The following is a 19,576-nucleotide window of genomic DNA, read 5'->3' as shown; positions in this document are numbered from 1 at the left end:
TCTTCTTGCAATATGCACAAACCCCCCTTACGCCTTGATTATCAGCAGTAATGACCAAAGTGACCTCTTCACCTCAGGTATGCTGTTCAACCATCCGTCATGTCCATATCCACATCTTCCCCACACCCAAACGCTCCCTGCGCATGTTGGCCCTGCTGCTGCTGCTGTTGCTGTTGTCCAAACTGCTCACCCCCCACCATCGCACACTCCATGAATATAGAATCGTAATCGTCGTCATCGCTGCCATAGTGCTGCGACGACTGTCCATCACCATCCTGCTCCATCGACGCAACCAGTTGCTGTAGTTCGTATTCTTCCTGCGCAGCCACATAATCCGCCTCCGTCAAGCCCTGGTCAAACTGCGTCGTCGCGTTTTGGTAATGTGGAAGTTGAGTCGGTAGTGCCGCGGCATCATCCAAAAGTTCTTCAGGCACATCGTCGTTTTCCGGGGGCGCCTGACGCGCCTTCTCTGCTTCCCAACGTTTCCGCTCCGATACAAAGTCTAGCTGTTGAATCTGTCGAGTGATGAATTAGCAAATAGTACAATCATCATTATCGTACATTATTGCATACCTGTTCACCCCTCGACTCCCACTTCTTGTCGTCGCGCTTATTCTGCACGCGCTTGAAAAATATCTCTCGTCGCCTCTTGGTCGCCGCGTCGCGCGTCTGCATCATGGGATTCGGCTTGAACGCGCGTTGGCTCATGGACGGCTTCTCGCGGATCGGCGACGACATTGTGAATTGCGGGGTGCGCGTGTTGTTGGAATCCGACGTGGAGCGGGGTGAGAGTGGTGAGGAGCGTGGGGGCGTGTAAGCGGAGTAGTGAGGCATTTGGTGCGAGAAGAAGGACGTTGTGAGCATCATTGTTGGGTTCATAGGTATTTGCTGAACGTAGGTTGGAGATGAAGATGAGATAAGGACGTTTGTTTGGAGGTTTGGGTGATGCGGTTCTTTGGATGGAGTAGTGGCGTGGCGCGAACGCGAGAGTGAGACGCGATAGCACGGTGGTGCGTGCTATCGATAAGTCACGTGCGACATCATCGTGCGTCAATTCTGGGTCCACGCCTCTTCCCAGCCTGATTAACCCTAGAGCCCAGTACTCAAGCCATCACAGCCGCAGCACAAATCACCGGCCAGCCCCAGGAAGGCGGCCCCGTCTTTCCATTGGCTTTCTTATATTCTTATATGCGACACTCGTTACTAGCGTCCTGACCGCTCCACAAAAAGCTGCAAGTCCCGGGGTTTTACCTGTGTGGTCTGTGCCCCTTCCCCGTCTGTCAGATGGCAGTTAAAAGGACAAGCAGACAGACTTGTCAACTCCAGTTCAACTTGAAATACCTTTCTATTCATAGATACTGTCGGAACATGCGCGTACAGCCAGCCCGGCGAGTTTTTCCGGGCCGGAAGCTTGGACCACTAGTTAGACCAAGCTTCCCGCTTAGCTCGCAACCGTACATATGGAGATCTCTCCATCCAGCTCTTGCTCACTACTAATCAAATACTATACACTTTGTTCGTTGCAACGACTGCTAGTATTCGACACCTTTGCCGTGTCAACACTGATCAGTGGTTGATATGACCACAGATCGGCAAGACATCTGTGTACAGAGGGCCCATCAGCATTGCGTCTGTGTAGCCTAGGTAAAGAAGCGACTCTTAGTACGACCTTGTATCGTATTAAGCAGTGCGAAGAACAGATCCGCCCACGAGCGTTCGTTTCGGCTGACGGAGTCTGAAAGAGATCCAGAACTAGGGATCTGCGTCAACTACGCACCAAAACCCGACAAAATCACCGGCGAGCAACCCCGCCACAGTCAACCCCGCGACGAGCGACCTACGGGCAATCTACAAGCGACCCACAGGCAACCCCGCGACTCACAAGCAACCCACCGGAATCATGCCTACAAGCATTACTACCCGGCAATGGTACCCAAAGGTGTACGCGGACGAGTACACCAATACCCAACTCGACATTGCAACCGATGCTATTATCCCTGGTCAGATAAGCACTATTGCTATCGACTGGATGATACAGGCCGAAGAGAACGGAGACTTTGACATCATGCTTATTCAAGACTTCCAAGAGACATTTGCAGGATGGTCTCTCAATCATTTCAATGCAATGGACATGCGAGTCCGTACAGCAGTCAAGAACATACTCCGCGACCGAGGTGTCTACATCGAGAAGAACAGCCGCAACACCATCGCACAACAGCTAGTCAATCTCCTTAGCCTTACACGCTCTCCCGACTGGCCCATTGACGAGCTCAACGTTATGCGACTCAACCCAGACTTCAAATGCCGACAGATAGCAGAAGAGGCACAACACGCTAGAACAACTCAACAAAGCAGCAACCCGCCAACTCAAAGCGCCAGTATAAACTATGCGCCATCTCCTGCTCAGGCAAACGTAACAGCCCTCACCAACCTCGCAAAGGTATACAGTGAGGAGGAGAAGTTCAGTGGCGACAAGTATGACGTCCTCGACAACAAGATAGTCATCTTTAAAGACCATTGCGAAAAGGTTGGCATTACGACACCAGCACAGTACAAACTTGCAGTCTCTACTATGCTTAGAGGCAAGGCCTCAGCATACTACTACAACTACATTGCTCCACTCAACCTAGACTACGACAGCATTATCAAGAAACTAGGGGAGTACTTTCACACGAGCGAGAACTACCAAATGTTCTTAAGTGAGTGGCGCACCATTATGCTGAAAGACGTCATCGCCAACAACCCCGACAAGACACTCACCCAGTGTCTCGACATAGTCATCGACAAGCTCCAGCTGCTGCACCAGGCAATGACTCAACAGAATGGACCAAGCGAGCTCGCTCTTACAAGCCAACTTATTGCTGCCTGTCAAGGCGTCGAAGCATGTAGCGCAGTCCTTATCCGCCCAGCTTCAACCTTTGAAGCCGTTGCCTCAGAACTCCGCAACGCTGTCGGCAACTGGACGCGCTGCCATCCGCGCTCACAGTTCAACTGCGAGGAGTCCGATCCGAGCGAAGACGCGTTCTACACAAACCGCCGATACAACCGCAACGATAGCGGACAACGCGACAAACCGCGCAACTATAGCGCACAAGGCCAAGGCGAAGGATCCCGCAACTACAACCGCGGAGGATCCCGCTTCCAACGCAGCTTACCCCGATCGCAGTACAACGATGATACACAGCGCCGCAATAACAGGAAGTGCTACGTCTGTAGCAAGCCAGGCTGCTGGTCAACTCGTCACTCTAGAGAAGAGCGAAAGGAAGCGCAACAACGTTTCCGGACGTACGTGCAGACCCGCAACGTCGATATAGACTACGAAGCTTTCCTTGCCCAGTTTGAGGGCATTGACCTTAATGACGACGACGATAACGGCGGCACGGACGAAGAACTCGACGCGTTCTTCAACAACGACCAGTTTGATACAAAGCACCAGTTTCTCACTGCTACCTGCGGTGCAGTTGATGGAGGAACAATGGTACGCAACCTCAACAACGCCGCCGCTCTACACGCGATCACGAAGATCGACCCATACGCCGGCAACGACATTGCCAAAGAGGCAAGCCACCTCTTCACACTCGATCACCGGTACGGGCGCGAGCAGTTCCAAGGCATCATGCCAGACACCGGCGCGGCCGGAGTGTCTACAGCAGGCAAGCAACAGGTTACAGCGTTACACCGCATCCAACCGTTATGGATTGACAAGTCAACTGCTGGCCGACACCGGATCCGATTTGGGGATAACCCGGAGTGTGTTTCTATCGGCGACGTCAACGTCCAGACACCCGTTGGAGTGATTAGGTTCGCTGTAATGCCTACTAACACACCGTTCTTACTCTGTCTTGATGACATGGACCGCCATGGCATCTACTTCAACAACGTCGACAATACGCTAGTTCATCAGTCCAAGGAGTACCCAATTGTCCGCAAGTGGGGGCATCCATGGCTTCTTCTCAACAAGCAGGAGACTGCCACCCACTATCTCACCGAAGGAGAACTCCAGCAACTCCACCGACGTTTTGGGCATCCAGCCGCCGCACGCCTCTACAAAGTCCTAGTAAAGGCAGGCCACGACGACATTGACAAGACGCTAATTGATGAGATTAACAAGTTCTGTCATCAGTGCCAGATAACTGCTAAAGCACCAGGCCGATTCCGCTTTACTCTACGCGATGACAACCTCGACTTCAACTCCCGCGTCATCGTCGACATTATGTACATTGACAGTAAACCAGTCCTCCACGCCGTTGACGAAGCAACTGCTTTTCAAGCCGCCCGCTTTCTTATAGACATAAAAGCAAGCACAACATGGGACACGCTGCGCGCTATGTGGATTGACATGTACGTTGGACCGCCCGACACTATCGCGACCGACGCTGGCACAAACTTTGCGAGCAAAGAGTTTGTTGATAATGCCAACGCGATGATGATAGAAGTCCACGAAGTACCAGTTGAGGCCCATCACTCGATTGGCAAAATTGAACGCTACCATGCTGCCATCCGACGAGCGTTCGAAGTCATCTCCGCCGACATCGGTGCATCTACGACGACGAAGGATGACATCCTCCAGATGGCTGTCAAGGCTGTCAACGACACCGCCGGACCTGAAGGACTTGTACCAACGCTGCTGGTATTCGGCACCTATCCACGTCTCTCCAAGACATCACCGCCATCTCCCTCAATCACCGCGCGCGCAACGGCAATACGCAAAGCGATGGCAGAAGTCCGGAAGATTAAGGCAAAGCGACAAGTCAATGAAGCTTTAGGTACCCGTAACGGGCCAAACAACATCGTCACGCAAGTACTAGAACTACCGCTGCAGAGCAACGTCAAGGTGTGGCGTGAAGGCCTCGGATGGACTGGCCCGCACACTCTCCTCGCCCTGAACGACGATCAGACTGCTGCTATCGTCGACGCTCATGGGAAACAAGCAAGTTTCCGCATCACCTCTGTCCAGCCGTATCATCAAGACAACACTACAAATCTCCCGCGACCTGACGAGGAACAGCACGGCGATGAGGAACAGCACAGCGAGCATCAGCGCGACAATGACGACTTTGTTCCCCCAGAAGAGCCACCGCAACGCCGAGGACGCGGCCGTCCCAAAGGCTCCAAGAACAAGCCGAAGACACACGCTGCTAACCTCGCACAGCGCGAGAAAGACGACATAGTGCTAGCCAGGACACTGCGCACTACCGGTAAGATCACGACACCTGGAGAACCTTTTGAGCTGTCAACCAAGACAGAGATTGACGCTCTCATTACCCGCGGCGTCTTCCGCTTTGAGCCATTCAATCTAGCCAAGCATGGCGGGATCCGGATCTTCAAGTCCCGCATTGTCAATGAAGTGAAAGGCAAGACCACCGATAAGCCGTACGAGAAATCTAGACTAGTTGTACAAGGCTACGCCGATGATGGCAAGAAGATTGTACTCACCCAGAGCCCCACGATACAACGCGCAAGCCAGAGGATCATTATTGCTCTTGCACCGGTATTGATCCAAATGGGCATGAAGTTATGGCTCCGAGACATCACGCAGGCGTACACGCAGTCCGACGACCGCCTCCAGCGCACTATCATTGCAGACCTGCCTGTACAACTCCGCAAAGTGTACCCACAAGGAACCATCATGGTCGTGGTGAAACCACTGTATGGCATCGCCGAAGCAGGTGCCTACTGGTGGTCAACATACTTCAAACACCACACGACGACACTCAACATGGAGACGTCTACGTACGACCCATGCCTCCTCATCTCCAAGGCCACCGACGCTGGAACAACCACAGGTTTCGGCATTGTTGGCATGCAAACCGACGACACTCTTGGTCTCTCAGACAACGCATTCGCTGATAGAGAGGACAAGGAGCTCCGTTTCAAAGCTAAGGACAAAAAGTACCTCACAGACACTGACCCTATCGAGTTTAATGGCTGTATGGTACATCTTGGCAGTGGCAACGTCATTACTTTACGGCAGAAGAAGCAAGGTGAGAAACTTGAGAACGCTGTTGATGCAAAGTCCTACATACAACAACGAGCACGAGGAGCATATATCGCGACTATCTGTCAACCAGAGGCAAGCTTTGATCTCGCCGCTGCAGCGCAAGCGACTGAACCGACAAAAGAAGAAATATCCAGATTGAATAAGCGCATTAACTGGCAGAAGAAAAACGTCTCTCGCGGACTTAGCTACGTGCCTATTGAGATGAAAGATCTCAAGCTATACACGATGGTGGACGCCTCGTTTGCCAACAACAAGGACATGAGCTCTCAAATGGGATACGTTATTATTCTTGGTAACGAGACTGCATCTTCAGACGGCAGCTTTAAGATACGTGGCAACATTATTCACTGGTCCTCCACTAAATGCAAACGCGTCACAAGGAGCGTTCTAGCATCGGAGATCTATGCAATGGCACATGGCGTTGACATTGCACTGGCCATCGGCACCACGATTGACATGATTATGGACCGACTGTCTTTCCCTAAGGTCTCTATTGTCGCATGCACGGATTCACGATCCTTGTACGACTGTCTCGTCAAACTCGGCACTACTAAGGAGAAACGTCTCATGATAGACATCATGGCATTGCGCGAGGCATACGAGCGCAACGATCTCATGGATACCCGCTGGATTGACGGCAGAGACAACCCAGCAGATGCGATGACAAAGGCAGCGAGCAACTCTGCTTTAGAGCATCTCATTGACACCAACGAGCTCGAACTTCGTGTACAGGGATGGGTGAATCGCGACACCACAGGCATCGAGCCTACGAACAAGCCAGGCACCAAGCCTACGAACAAGACAGGCACCGAGCCTACAGACAAGACAGGCACCGAGCCTACAAACAAGACAGGCACCGAGCCTACGAGCGATGGCACCGAGCCCACGATTGATTGTGGTGAGAACTGAGACGGACACACATGCACACACACACAAGGGATGAATGGGTTGCATGTATTTGCGTTAGCCGGAATAGGAAACTAGATACTTTTCTAGGAGCAGGATATTGTAGCAGATTCGGGGTACTTGGGAGCTGACTGTACGCCGTCACAAAAAGAAGAAAAGCCAGTGTCGGAACATGCGCGTACAGCCAGCCCGGCGAGTTTTTCCGGGCCGGAAGCTTGGACCACTAGTTAGACCAAGCTTCCCGCTTAGCTCGCAACCGTACATATGGAGATCTCTCCATCCAGCTCTTGCTCACTACTAATCAAATACTATACACTTTGTTCGTTGCAACGACTGCTAGTATTCGACACCTTTGCCGTGTCAACAGATACATCCTGTTCAAGATTATCTCCCCGTACCTCATTTGGCCAAATTCACGACGTATATTGTCTTTGATTCGCTTTTCCCACACTATTTGCACCTCTGCACATTGCACTAGTCGGAAAGCTAACTATCCGGGCGTCTGTATTCTTACGCAGGTTACTGTTGTTGCAAGCTCAAACCTAAAACCTTATCGAAAAAGAGGATACCACAGTACCAACACAGCAATGTCTGAAAACAACGACATGCCTCCAGCTATCGTCTTCGGCATCTTGAGCCTCATTGTTGCACTTCTCGGCCTTCATTATCGAGATTCACTCTGTTGTCTCTGCTTTAGGAGCCTCATGGAGGCGTGGTTTCTTAGTATGAATATTCAATCTGCTGCTCATATGGTAATATGCTGGCCGTTTGAAGGGCCTGAACTTGACATCGAGGCTATGGCTGGCATGCAACACGGTCTTCGTAGCGATCTGCGCAGTGAAAAAGATGATTCGATCGAACTTTAACCACGTTCGTCTATACCGCTTTACTTTGACTCGGCTTCCGTGGGAAGGGCTGATCTTCATACCTCCACAAACGACCACGAGAATACTATCCCCATGACTCCCATGGATGTGTGATGCGTGTCTATGGCCGAGTTGACATGCCATGTGCTCCATCTCTTCACTATCAAATGAGGATGTTGCGTCATGTGCTGTGAGTGTGGAGGAACTCGGTCGATAGGTTCCGGGGCCTACCCGAGATGACTCTTTCCCGGCCCGATGTCACCCACCACGTTGAGGAATCGGCTCCTTACCCGAGACAGCTTCCATCGCCTTTATGATAGAATTATATGGGACGCGTCGGTCCAGCTGGAAACAAGGAGGGGGGCTGGGAGAGTATGAGGCAAGATGTTGAAACACTTGTCGGTGTTGAGGAGTGTCTCCAAGAGGTCCGGTTGCTCGTCCTGGACCTGTACCTAGCGATCAGGAGCTATAAATCGTCCTCTACCGTTGTTGAAACCATATCTTGTAACCTGAAATGGCATTGAATATTACTCGAGGTGTTCCCGAAAGAATTTTTTCTCACTACACTGAAACTCTGAACCTGAATTTGCTCGTAAAAGGGGAGCATCGGGTGCGGTGGGATCTAATGCCCAATAGGCTAACGAAATACGCCGTCGAGCACAAAGTCTTTTCGATAACAAACTATCAAAGAAATCAATTTAGTATTTCGGGAACGAGCATACCTACGGGAAGGTCTTCGTTTTGTTGTTGTGGAAGTTATCACAACGTTTCATTCAACTCTGAACATCACACATCTACTCTCAAATATAGCCTGGGATTTGGTCGTTCAGAACCTTGGTCGCTGCTCCCTCGGTTCCGTGTAGAAGAGTTGTTTATGAGAGAAGCGATTCATCCGGTTCATTAGAACGACGATGCTAATCTGAGGATCAAGCATTTCATTGAATTGAATGAGAAGTCCGGCCGAATGGACGGATGGGCGAGGGTGGGTCTCTCGGATCGACGAATTCGGTGGGGATCGGGCCAGTGTAGTGGCCATTGATTGTAGAAGAATGTGATGATTGTGCAGCGAGGAGGATGAAGGAGCAGGACCTTGACTCTGCCTTTGCTGTAAAAAATTCCCTAAGTTTGAATTGTGGCTGAATTTCAACTCGATACTCACAATTTGGAACATACGTGTTTTGATGTTGGAGCTCTGCCAGGTAGGATTAGGTTCTGGTGCGGCCAAGGCGCTAGTCTCGAAACATACCTGCCAATGTCATGATGTCAGAATGCGTTCACTATCTTTTTGACCTTGCTTGCAACCTTGGTTAAGCGCTCGATGGTCGTGATAGTCCGAGGATCTCACATACGTAGGTCTAGTTTCACTTCTGATGACCCACAAAGCTGAATAAGCCGATCCACTACCGCGGTTGCCACCAACATGAGAATACCATCATGTAGCACAAATGCCATAAGGCCTGGATGCATCAGATCTAACCAATGAGACAATATCATCGCGCATACCGATAGGCAGATTGGTTAAGCGTATTGTGCTAGTGCCATGCGGGATCCGCTTCTGTCAATGGTCAATGGCGTTCGCCAGGTCTCGCCTCTTGTGGCGACAGGTAAACTTCCGATTTCACGCCCCACGGTTTCATGGCAGTTGCTAGATACAGCAGTTTGCGCGCCTTTTCTACGCATCAATGGCGGAGCGCAATACCTGAGGAAGCTCATGAACATCCCCGACCCTCCGTAGCACAGTAATTGGCATTCACCATCATGAGTCAACAACCGAATAGCCACGAGGCAATGAAGACGGGCCGCAACGAAAAGAGGAGGGAGCGAGATGTTTTTCTCCTATATGGTGCAGCTTTTCGCGACATTCCACATGTCGACAATGCGGGAAGTCATGTACCACGTCTATCTGTGGACTCGACTCTTACAGCTTTATGTCAACTTACTGCAATTCGCATGGGAGCCCAACGGGCCATGATATCACTCCTCGACGACGAGAGACAACACATTTTAGCCGAAGCTACATGCGATATTTCTCTCCGCCCGGAAGCGCCAGGGGATGCATCAAGTACGTTATGGTTTGGAAATGTCAGCATTCCACGCAGCTTAGGACTGTGCGAAAAGATACTCGACTTCAACTTCAAAGAAGACAGAATCGTGATCATCGGTGATCTTTCCGCGGATGCAACACCATGCGTTCGAGAAGATATAAAAAATGACTCTCGCATGCGATTTTACGCCAGCGTCGCACTCGTCTCACCAAATGGTGCAACAGTCGGAGCTCTGTGTTTGTTCGACGACAAGCCTCGAGATGGCCTTTCTAAAGCAGAAATCACTCTCTTCAGGGACATGGCATCGACTGTAGTTGACTATCTCGACACATACACTACCAAAGACCAGTATGGCCGAGGAGAAAGGTTTACGCGCGGTCTCGTATCGTTTGCCGAGGGGGCATCTGCTCTGATACCTTTCGAACGAGGTCATCGGCGCGGATCATCAGCAGCTCCTCAGACGCCAGGTCTTTCTTCCAGAACTGATGGGGAGGCGTTCTCACTAAGCGACACGAGAGATGCAAAGGATTTACATGGACCGAACCAAACAACACGCAGTAGATCCCCGGTGGCACCAAAACCAAATCGAGCGAGAGCTGCCCGGCATCGTTCAATTCGATCGCTTCAGAATTCCATCTTACCAAATGACTCAAAGTCCATGTTCTCACGTGCTGCAAATGTCATGATGGCTTCGAGCGATTTGGATGGGGTACTCATTCTTGATGCGAGTGTCGCTGCGAACGGAGATCAACGACGAACCAATGGAAGTGGGACTGAACTTCCATCTGAATCATATCAATCCAGATCATCTAGTGATGAGGGAAGCTCGAATAATACCGAAGACAGCTCTCATGTCAAGTCCTCAAGTTCCAAGATCTGTCAGTTGCTTGGGGTAGCAACACCCAATGACGGAGACGCTGCAGACTATGGCATGATGCTGGAGTCTGACCTAGCGCGACTTTTTCGTGAATATCCACACGGCAAGGTATTCACATATACTTCCGAGGGCTTATCTCTGTCATCGACAGAGGAAGGCTCATCGAGCCCTAGCGTTACTGAGCATTTGGAACCGCCGACACATTCGAAGCGCAAGACAAAAGAGAGACCAAGAAGTGGCTCGGTCGCGATTCAAGCCATGTTTCCCAAGGCGCGGAGCGTCGCATTTATCCCGTTCTGGGATTTTGAGAGATCCAGATGGTTTGCGGGATGTTTGTGTTGGAGTAATGACGCCTACCGTCTGTTGTCCTCGTCTGTGGATCTGGCGTACTTCAAAATATTCAGTAATTCAATAATGAGGGAACTGTCGAGACTGGATGCTGTGACTTCTAATCAGGTAAGTTGTGAGAGTGGAAGCGCCTCCTAAGTCTTACACGAACCCGATTAATCCCCGTCCCAGTATCTCGTCATCCCCGCATTGCTGACTCAACGACTCTTGTAGGCTAAAACGACTTTTGTGGCTTCTATATCGCATGAGTTGCGTTCTCCTTTGCATGGAATTATAGGCACCTTGGAATTCATCAAAGACACGGCCCTTGATTCGTTTCAGGTAAGCATGCTGAACTCTTTGCATGCTTGTGGAACGACTCTACTTGATACCATTAATCACGTGATGGACTACGCCAAAATTACGGAGAGTAACAAGGGCATCTCGTCAAAACGTCTGAAGAACGCAAATACAATCCGACTTTCTTCGAAGCCTGTGAAGAGCCGAAAGAGGAGAGATGCTTCCTTTGACCTTGGTATTGCGACGGAAGAGGTGGTGGAGGCTATCTTTTCAGGGTCGTCATACATCCCTGTCGCATCCAAGCTCATGGATGACCCTCTGTCTCCAACTGAGGAAGAGTTCCTTTCGCTCCCGAAACGCAAAGCCCGGTTCATAATTCTCGATGTGGCTCATGAGGATGACTGGGTCTTCTCTTTTCCTATCGGATCGTGGAGGAGAATAGTCATGAACCTCTTCGGTAATGCCGTAAAATATACGGAAACAGGCTGTAAGTACAACAATCTCTTAATTTATTCCAAGTTCATCACACACATTTGCTTTTTCCATGTCGAATTCGGAGTTTGCAAGCCAGAAAATCCTGCCAACCCATTTAATGATGCCATTACCATTTACCTTGACGCCCTACTCAATAATAACATCACATCTCTGAAAGAACTGTTTCGAAAAGACCTCACTAACGATCCATATCACGTAGTCATCCATATCACTCTGCGTTCCAGCAGCATAGTCGAGAATTCTGACGCACCCACTTTGATAACGCTTACAATTACTGACACTGGCCTGGGAATGAGTCCGGGATTCCTCGCTAATAGGGCTTTCCAACCCTTCTCCCAGGAAAACCCTCATTCACCCGGCACAGGCCTAGGTCTAAGTATTGTTCGACAAATCCTGGACATGAGTGGCGGTAAGATTGAAGTCAGTAGTGACCCATCGGTTGGCAGCAAGGTGACTGTCAAATTTGCGCTCAACAAACAGGAAACCTCTAATGCGCTGACGACTGAGCGTGCGCAATTCTTATCCTTTTTGCCACGATTAAAAGGCCGTAGGATATGCGTACTTTGCAAGGAGCTACCTACTCCATCCCCAGACACAACCATCCCGCGGACGGAAGAAGGCCTTGTACGGTTCACGAATGCGTTGGTTGACACTCTCGAACATCATCTCAAGATGGAGGTGGTGAAGTCTACAGAATGGGAAGGACACGACGCAGATCTGGTCATTTGCCCCGAACTGTCATTCGACTACCTCTCTACTATCAGACGTCATAGGGGCCAAGGCCAAAGGGCTCCTGTGACAATATTCATTGGTATGGACGCACTCGAAGCAGCTACTCTGCGTTCCGATGTTCGTGTAACGAGCCGAGAGTCTGTGGTTGAAATCATAACCCAGCCGTAAGTACGATCGATACTCATGTCTAGGAAAAGCAGCTAACAATTGGTAGTTGTGGGCCCTACAAATTAGCATTCGTCCTCAATCGTTGTTTAGACCGATACGATCATCCCGAGGAAAACCTGCAGCGCGCAATTTCGCCCAACCCGTTCCCGCAATTTGTAATTCACGAGGATCAACTACCGCGTTCTCTTTGCTCGTCACCAACCTCTACCCAAGGCACCACCGGTCTTTTTGAAAGTAGTTCCCCTGGGCCTACTGTCAAAGTAACACCAGCCTCAAGCGTTGCACAGTCATCAGCCGTCTCGCAACATGAGGATGACTCTATTGTTTCTTCCACGCTCATCGTTGATGACAACATGTTAAATCGAAGGGTACGTTTGATTTGGCCCAGATTCTTTCAATACTGACCGTCAAAGTTACTGGTCGCATTTATGAGGAAGAACAAGCTCTCATATCAAGAAGCGTCAAACGGACTCGAAGCCGTGGAGATGTACAAGGACGAATCATGTAGTTTTGATACCATTTTAATGGGTAAGACATGTCTTCCGTTATTTCTTACTGCTCACTTGAGATTTTTCTTCGAATTATTATACATGACGCTAATTGCTGCATAGACATGTCCATGCCGGTTTTGGACGGCATGAGCGCTACTCGCGCTATTCGCGACCATGAACGAGCAAACAACACGTCGCGCTGCTGCATCATTGCGCTTACTGGACTTGCATCTTCGAGTGCGAAGTTGGAAGCATGGAGCTCAGGGATTGATCACTTCCTAACCAAGCCCGTCAACTACAAAGAGCTCAGGGAGATTCTGAGAAGTGAGGAGGCACAAAGGCAGGCAAGACGAAGAGACGAAGCATCAGGTACAATCGAGTCCGGTAGATCTTCCCAGGAGGAGTCTGGGCAATAAAGTTTCTACACAAGTCAGCTCTTTTTCCGTGGTCTGAGTGTCAGCATCAATTTCCTTATCTCCTGCTTTCCTGTCTACCGCGATTTCAGCCTAGGGCTTACAGCTTTTCATTTTGTCATTTACTAGAGAAGGCAAGTCGTTTTCCCAAATGTTCCTTTTCGCTGCAAGACGATATTACCAAAAGATAGCCATTGGCAAAGAACGGAAACCCGGCATTCTGGTATGAGAGTGACATATCTTGGGGGTATAGCATAGCAATCTGCTAGTATTCACGAGGATTAATTACAATACTCCACTGCGACGTATGCTCATTGCGATGATGGTTCAGCTAGGATAGGGGCGCAATTTCGGCTCAGTCCAAGTTTTGCGCCTCCTTACGATGAGACACAAGCCAATACATACCAATTACGAGTCATCAAAAGCGTCCAGGGCAACTAGATTCATCTACCGCAATCATTGATAGCGCGAAATCGACATATTCTTCTCATTTACAGACACAGTGAGCCACTCTTACTGAAGCCCTCCACCACTCATGTATTGTATTGAAATAATCCCCGTCTATATCAATTCCCATCCTTTACCTATAGTTTCCCACTATCACCACCACACAAACCCAAACAGTCATGCTGCATCAACCAAGCTTCAATAGCGGCATCATTTCCAGCTACACCACAGTAACGGTACTGCCCCTCCCTCACTAGCCCTGCAGCATCAACCAAACTTCAATAGCGTCATCATATCTCCCAAACTTCCTATTCGGGCTCCTACTTCATCGTCTAACCTTCTCATACGCCGAAGTCTTCTTAATCACCCAAATCGGGGAGTACGCTACAGTACCCCACACTTCCAGTTCTCGTATCTGCACATCGTCACAGTCACAGCAGCAGCAGTAGATAAACATCTTACATGAACTGTTATGTCACACTTTTTGGGACAAAATAGACGAGAATTTTAGACTGGGGGATCTCTTATACCGATCACACGAGCAAAAGCTTAGTTACTCCAAGAAAAGCTTAGCCCAATATCAGTGGGGATACGACCTCGTATCTTGTGTGCCAACGCGCGACATTCTCACGTAAGCAGTGTAGTGGCGGGTTATATTTTATGCATAATTCTGAACTGCCGGAAGTGCACGTCGCAGAGGGGTTGTGCTGGGAATGCATGTGCTGATGTGGCGGGGTCAGGTGTGTTGGATGAATGGATGGATGTATGAATGGTGGTATTATGGGTAAGGATGTGATTGCGGAACGGACCTTTTAGGGGTAGGAACGAGGTTAGGTTAGTTTTAGTGATAGTGGCTAAGCGTTTGAGCGACGGGGTTTTCAGGATCAGATTTGTTATCCGCAGGTTGTGTGGAATCGGCGTGATTTACTGGGGAGCGAAATCTGGGGAAACCACATTGAGTATCGTGTCCCGGTACCTGTTATCACAAAGCCCCACCATCGGCGCAATTCAATGGGGAAAAGTGTAGCGAGATATAGTGGTGACGAGCGCGTGGAGCATTTGAGAGGCATTTCCGGTGCAGCTAATAGAAGGCTTTAGGAAGGTGGTGTACTCCAAGCCACGTGTGCGTGTCTAGCGCGCTTGACAGAGGGTCCTGTTCTGTGACATACCACTCTGATAGCAGCATGATAACGGAGGTCCGAATCAACGCAGTGTGTCTCTTAGAATCAAGCCGGGGGCCAATGGTGTTTGAGGAAGATGAATGTAGCGTTCTTGTGATTGATAGTGTAGATCCGAAGAGTTGGGTGCATCGGTAGTGGAGGTAAAAGTCGAGGTCATGAAAGAGGGAGGATGTGTATAAAGAGGAGAGGAAGTTGAGGTGGAAGGGGGACATCAGAATCATCATCGACTCAGATCCCCAGCAGCCAACAAGACTTTCAGACTTTCAGACAGCTACCATCAAGCAAACCATCATTATGCGTTGTAAGCTTCTCCCTTAATTCCATCATTGGCATTTATCGACTAACAAAAGCACCCACAGTCTCTACCATCATCACCACCGCACCCTTCATACTCACGGTCTCCGCTGCCGTTGTAGCCCCTGTGGTCGTCAGAGAAACCTCGCAACTCTCCTCCACGGACACGAACGCAACAACCTCCGACTCGGAGCAATCTGGCGAAGTCTTCAACATGCTTAGGCTCTTGAAAGTCGAGGGGCAACCCGATGTCTTGGAAGCATTCAACATCACTTTTACAGAAGACAAGACCCCCATTATTAGCAGCGAAGCGGGTATCGAAAAGGCTGCCGGATCCATCGACAACGATGTCGCAGGTCTCGTCTCGCGGAAGATTCATATACACTGGCCTCACTGGAGCGATACACACAGGGCATGCATAATTTGCCAACTGGGCTGTGCATTCGGCCCATGCGGTTGCTGCAACGTTGGTCGTGCCTGCGTCACCGATGGTGAATGCTGCCTTTCCCCTGGTGCTTGCTGAGTGAAGAGGCAAACAATAGAGATGGATTCGATCCGCAACTTTTACGGACGAGAGTTAGATTTATGTTGAGAAGTTTTGGGATGGATTGAGGGTTTTATGAGTTATGAAAGGGGACAGAATGCGATCTATGTTTTGAAAAAGCCTGCATGATTGATGATTCGTGTTCCATACTACACATTATTTCACTCCAATACTTTTCAGAAAATCGAAAGAGAGAGAGAACTCATGCATGCTTACTAACAACTTAATCTGAACTCACAAATAGCGGTATTGAAGTCTGGAAGCATTGCGGAACAGACTTTGAACAAGAAGGAGGAAGATCAGATACGAACAAAAAACCAGGATATAATTCATGAATGATCTATGCAGGCAGTGAGCATCAGCCATTGTTAATAGCCCTGGTAGCTGTCGTCAATTTAAGCTCGTGATCTGCAAAGTGGATACAGATGCGATACTACCTTGTATCTGATTGGATGGCACAAGCCAGATATTACCTACTCAGGTTCCCACAGCTCATGAATCCTGACCATTTCCAAGTGGCAGCTTCTGGCCATCATCTTACACCAATCGCTTGCCATTTTGCCTCTCTTGCTGCCGTTCCATCTTCATTGTTCCTTGCACAGCGTGGAGTGTCTATGATGCGAAGCGCTCCGCATACTAGGTAGTTCATATATTAACCCGCGGCCTCCCTGTAGAAACTGATCGAGTTATTTCCTCCTGCTAGTGCGAACATCTCGCTTTTAGTTGGAACCTTTGGTAACCATTTTGCGCTCCAAAGAGGCTTGTCACCGTGAGAGTGTGTTGCAACACAAGTCCTCGTTTCGATGCGCCAGACTTTTGCTTTTGAATCGTGTGATCTGAGACTGTTAATAGGCTCCTCTATGAAATATTCGATGCCTTACCCTGAAAGTAGGTACTCGCCGGTATCGCTCCAATCCAGGCTGAGCACCCAACCTCCATGTCCGGTGAAGTTTGCCACCTGCTCGCCCGAAGTGACGTCGTAGAGTGCGATTATCCTTGCATCACCTCCTGCTGCTAACAGTTTTGAAGCTGGTGAGAAGGCTACGCTGCGAACTGGATGTACGAGGCCAGCCAAGGAATGTGCGAGGCGTCCGGTCTCGTTGTTGAAGACGTATATCGATCCGTTCTCGTGCCCTGAGGCTGTGAAGCTACCGTTGCGACTCTAGTAGACATGTTAGCATATGTGTATATATGGTTGAGGTCAAGCACTAGAGTGCAAAGCTTACCAAGTCCACACACATGCCGAAACTACCCTTTGTCTCGTACTCGCGTATCCGAGGCATGCCCTCATCTTTGTTCAAGCTCCACACATTGATTTTGCCGTTGATACTGGTACTCGCGAGGTATTGTCCATCTGCGCTGAGCGCAATGGCCCATATCTCACCCGGCTTGTTCTGGTCTGCACCCAAAATCAGCATCTTTGCATACAACAGTTTCATGTGCGATGGCAAAGAAAGCGCAAGGCGTACCCACCAACAATCTCTCCGTCCTCGCTCCATACACCATCTTCATTTTGACTCCATATCTTAACCTTGCCCTCGAAGCCAGCACTCGCGGCCCGTCGCGCCTTCTCTTCCCGTGCGGTTACAAGGTGGTGTATACCGAGTGGATGCGCCTTTTCAAGTGTCTGTATGATTGGAAACTCGGGTTGCGTGGTGTCGTAAACGTTGATGCTACTTGCGCCAGAGGCTGACAGCAGCTGTGTGGTGGTCGGCGCTACGGCGAATACATCGCTAGCTTTTGGATGCGCCGAGTCGACTGTGTGAAGAGTAAGGTATTGTTTCGACTGGACGTTGTTAGAACAGAAGCGAGGTTGGAACGATCTTCGTACCATTTTGTGATTCAAAAGCTCTAGTTTCACGCGCAACTACTGCACCATTGGGAATGGAAAGTGCAGGGGAGCTTTTTGTGGCTCGATGAGGTCAGTACAAATACGAAAACGCGATGTCACCAGCCAGGCCGCCATCCCACTTGGTACCCCACCAAACACCCCCTTAGCAGCTAGTTTCACCGCCAATCACACCCCGCAGCGCCCTGCAGCAACAAAGTCCGGAGAGAATGCCATTGACTCTCTCAAGGCTGTCTACGAGTCTATCACGTGTCGAATCTAAGCCCTGGCTTCAACTGCTTCACAGCTACAATATCGCTACCAAAGCACCTACACCTAAACTCAACATCACCCGTACTTTCACCCACCACACCTCCAAGATGGCCCCTACCGATCCCGTCACCGTCTCCAAAGACGCCCTCGCCTCGCACCAACCCATTGTAATCTCCGGCCCCTCAGGCGCAGGTAAATCTACAATTCTCTCGCGCCTCTTCGAAGAGTACCCCGGCAAATTCGGCTTCAGCATATCGCACACGACACGCGGCCCGCGAGGAACCGAGCAAAACGGCAAGGAGTACTACTTTGTGACCAAGGAGGAATTCCAGGACCTAATTGAGAAGAAAGGCTTTGTAGAGCATGCGCAGTTTGGAGGCAACTACTATGGAACCAGTGTGAAGGCTGTAAACGACATTGCGGAGAAAGGTCAGATTTGTATCTTGGATATTGAGATGGAGGTTAGTAGTGTCATGTTATGCGTTGAGGACAAGCTGGAGCTAATGACGTGATTAGGGCGTCAAGCAAGTTGCGAACCACCCTACCTTCCCTCGCCCGCGGTTCCTGTTCCTCCAGCCACCATCCATGGAGATTTTGGAGAAGCGACTGAGGAGTCGAGCAACAGACAAGGAGGAGGCTATTCTAAAGAGACTGAACCAGGCAAAGGTTGAGATGGAGTTTGCGCACAGTGGACAAGCGCCTCATGACAAGATTGTTATCAACGATGACTTAGAGAAGGCGTACGAGGAGGTCAAGGAGTTCATCGTCGGGACTGAGGCATGAAGACGCACTCACGAGACAGCAGAACACTACAAGATGCAGCTAGTCCCTACATCGTTGATACCATTCACGACAAGGTTGGAAAGACAGATAGCTTCTGATCATATATTGCATTGTCTTATAATAACTATATAAGCCTCAAGGTTCATCAGATACCGTCGTAGAAAATTCAGCAAAGGCCGTCCTACCACTTTGGGATTCGGACAGCCTCAGAGCTTGACTCTATTTCCATGTGTCTCATCATATGAACCGTTGAATAGCTGATGGAAATCTGGCTCGTTCGACCGAGCACGCGATAGCCCGTTACTCTGACCATTGCCAGAGAGCGCCTACCCTCAGACCCGAAAAATGTGTGTGTGAATGAACGCTCCTCGCCTCAAGAATGAGCCCCATTGAGTTACCTCCTAGACACCCCGTGTGACCGAAGCGCAAAGGAGGCAATCGCATAACCATAAACTGGACGAGAAGACCCTCCATACCTGGCACCTCCCAACAACTCCCTCCTCCTCCAATCTCCAGCGAACCTTCAGCACGCAGACCGGGTCACCAGCGGACTCATATCATCATCCAAGTGCCAGATCCCCACCCTGCAGCCTCGTGAAAGCTGT

General features: G+C 49.9%; 6 protein-coding genes across 6 annotated transcripts; 4 read left to right on the top strand and 2 right to left on the bottom strand.

The window, feature by feature from the left end:
• Window positions 1-27: 27 nt before the first annotated feature.
• Window positions 28-738, bottom strand: PtrM4_094830 (KfrA-N domain containing protein; the record flags this gene model as incomplete). Its single annotated transcript, XM_066107108.1, has 3 exons — window positions 28-137; window positions 191-515; window positions 574-738. 3 exons carry the CDS (start codon window positions 736-738, stop codon window positions 28-30), a joined length of 600 nt encoding a protein of 199 aa, XP_065962776.1.
• Window positions 739-1,900: 1,162 nt separating this feature from the next.
• Window positions 1,901-6,910, top strand: PtrM4_094820 (uncharacterized protein; the record flags this gene model as incomplete). Its single annotated transcript, XM_066107107.1, has 1 exon — window positions 1,901-6,910. One exon carries the CDS (start codon window positions 1,901-1,903, stop codon window positions 6,908-6,910), a length of 5,010 nt encoding a protein of 1,669 aa, XP_065962775.1.
• Window positions 6,911-9,531: 2,621 nt separating this feature from the next.
• PtrM4_094810 (uncharacterized protein) lies at window positions 9,532-13,624 on the top strand (the record flags this gene model as incomplete). Its single annotated transcript, XM_066107106.1, has 5 exons — window positions 9,532-11,151; window positions 11,257-12,713; window positions 12,764-13,085; window positions 13,131-13,245; window positions 13,329-13,624. The coding sequence occupies 5 exons, from the start codon at window positions 9,532-9,534 to the stop codon at window positions 13,622-13,624; spliced, it is 3,810 nt and encodes a 1,269-aa protein (XP_065962774.1).
• Window positions 13,625-15,543: 1,919 nt separating this feature from the next.
• Window positions 15,544-16,066, top strand: PtrM4_094800 (uncharacterized protein; the record flags this gene model as incomplete). Its single annotated transcript, XM_001934131.1, has 2 exons — window positions 15,544-15,550; window positions 15,609-16,066. 2 exons carry the CDS (start codon window positions 15,544-15,546, stop codon window positions 16,064-16,066), a joined length of 465 nt encoding a protein of 154 aa, XP_001934166.1.
• A 673-nt stretch (window positions 16,067-16,739) lies between these two features.
• Window positions 16,740-17,921, bottom strand: PtrM4_094790 (WD40 repeat protein; the record flags this gene model as incomplete). The annotated part of the gene is made up of 4 exons (XM_001934132.2): window positions 16,740-16,923; window positions 16,969-17,249; window positions 17,314-17,486; window positions 17,561-17,921. 4 exons carry the CDS (start codon window positions 17,919-17,921, stop codon window positions 16,740-16,742), a joined length of 999 nt encoding a protein of 332 aa, XP_001934167.1.
• A 374-nt stretch (window positions 17,922-18,295) lies between these two features.
• PtrM4_094780 (Gmk, Guanylate kinase) lies at window positions 18,296-18,971 on the top strand (the record flags this gene model as incomplete). Its single annotated transcript, XM_001934133.1, has 2 exons — window positions 18,296-18,649; window positions 18,705-18,971. 2 exons carry the CDS (start codon window positions 18,296-18,298, stop codon window positions 18,969-18,971), a joined length of 621 nt encoding a protein of 206 aa, XP_001934168.1.
• Window positions 18,972-19,576: the final 605 nt, after the last annotated feature.

The sequence above is a fragment of the Pyrenophora tritici-repentis genome, chromosome 4, assembly GCF_003171515.1.
Source record: "Pyrenophora tritici-repentis strain M4 chromosome 4, whole genome shotgun sequence".
NCBI lineage: Eukaryota > Fungi > Ascomycota > Dothideomycetes > Pleosporales > Pleosporaceae > Pyrenophora > Pyrenophora tritici-repentis.
This window is presented reverse-complemented; position numbering and strand designations above follow the sequence as displayed.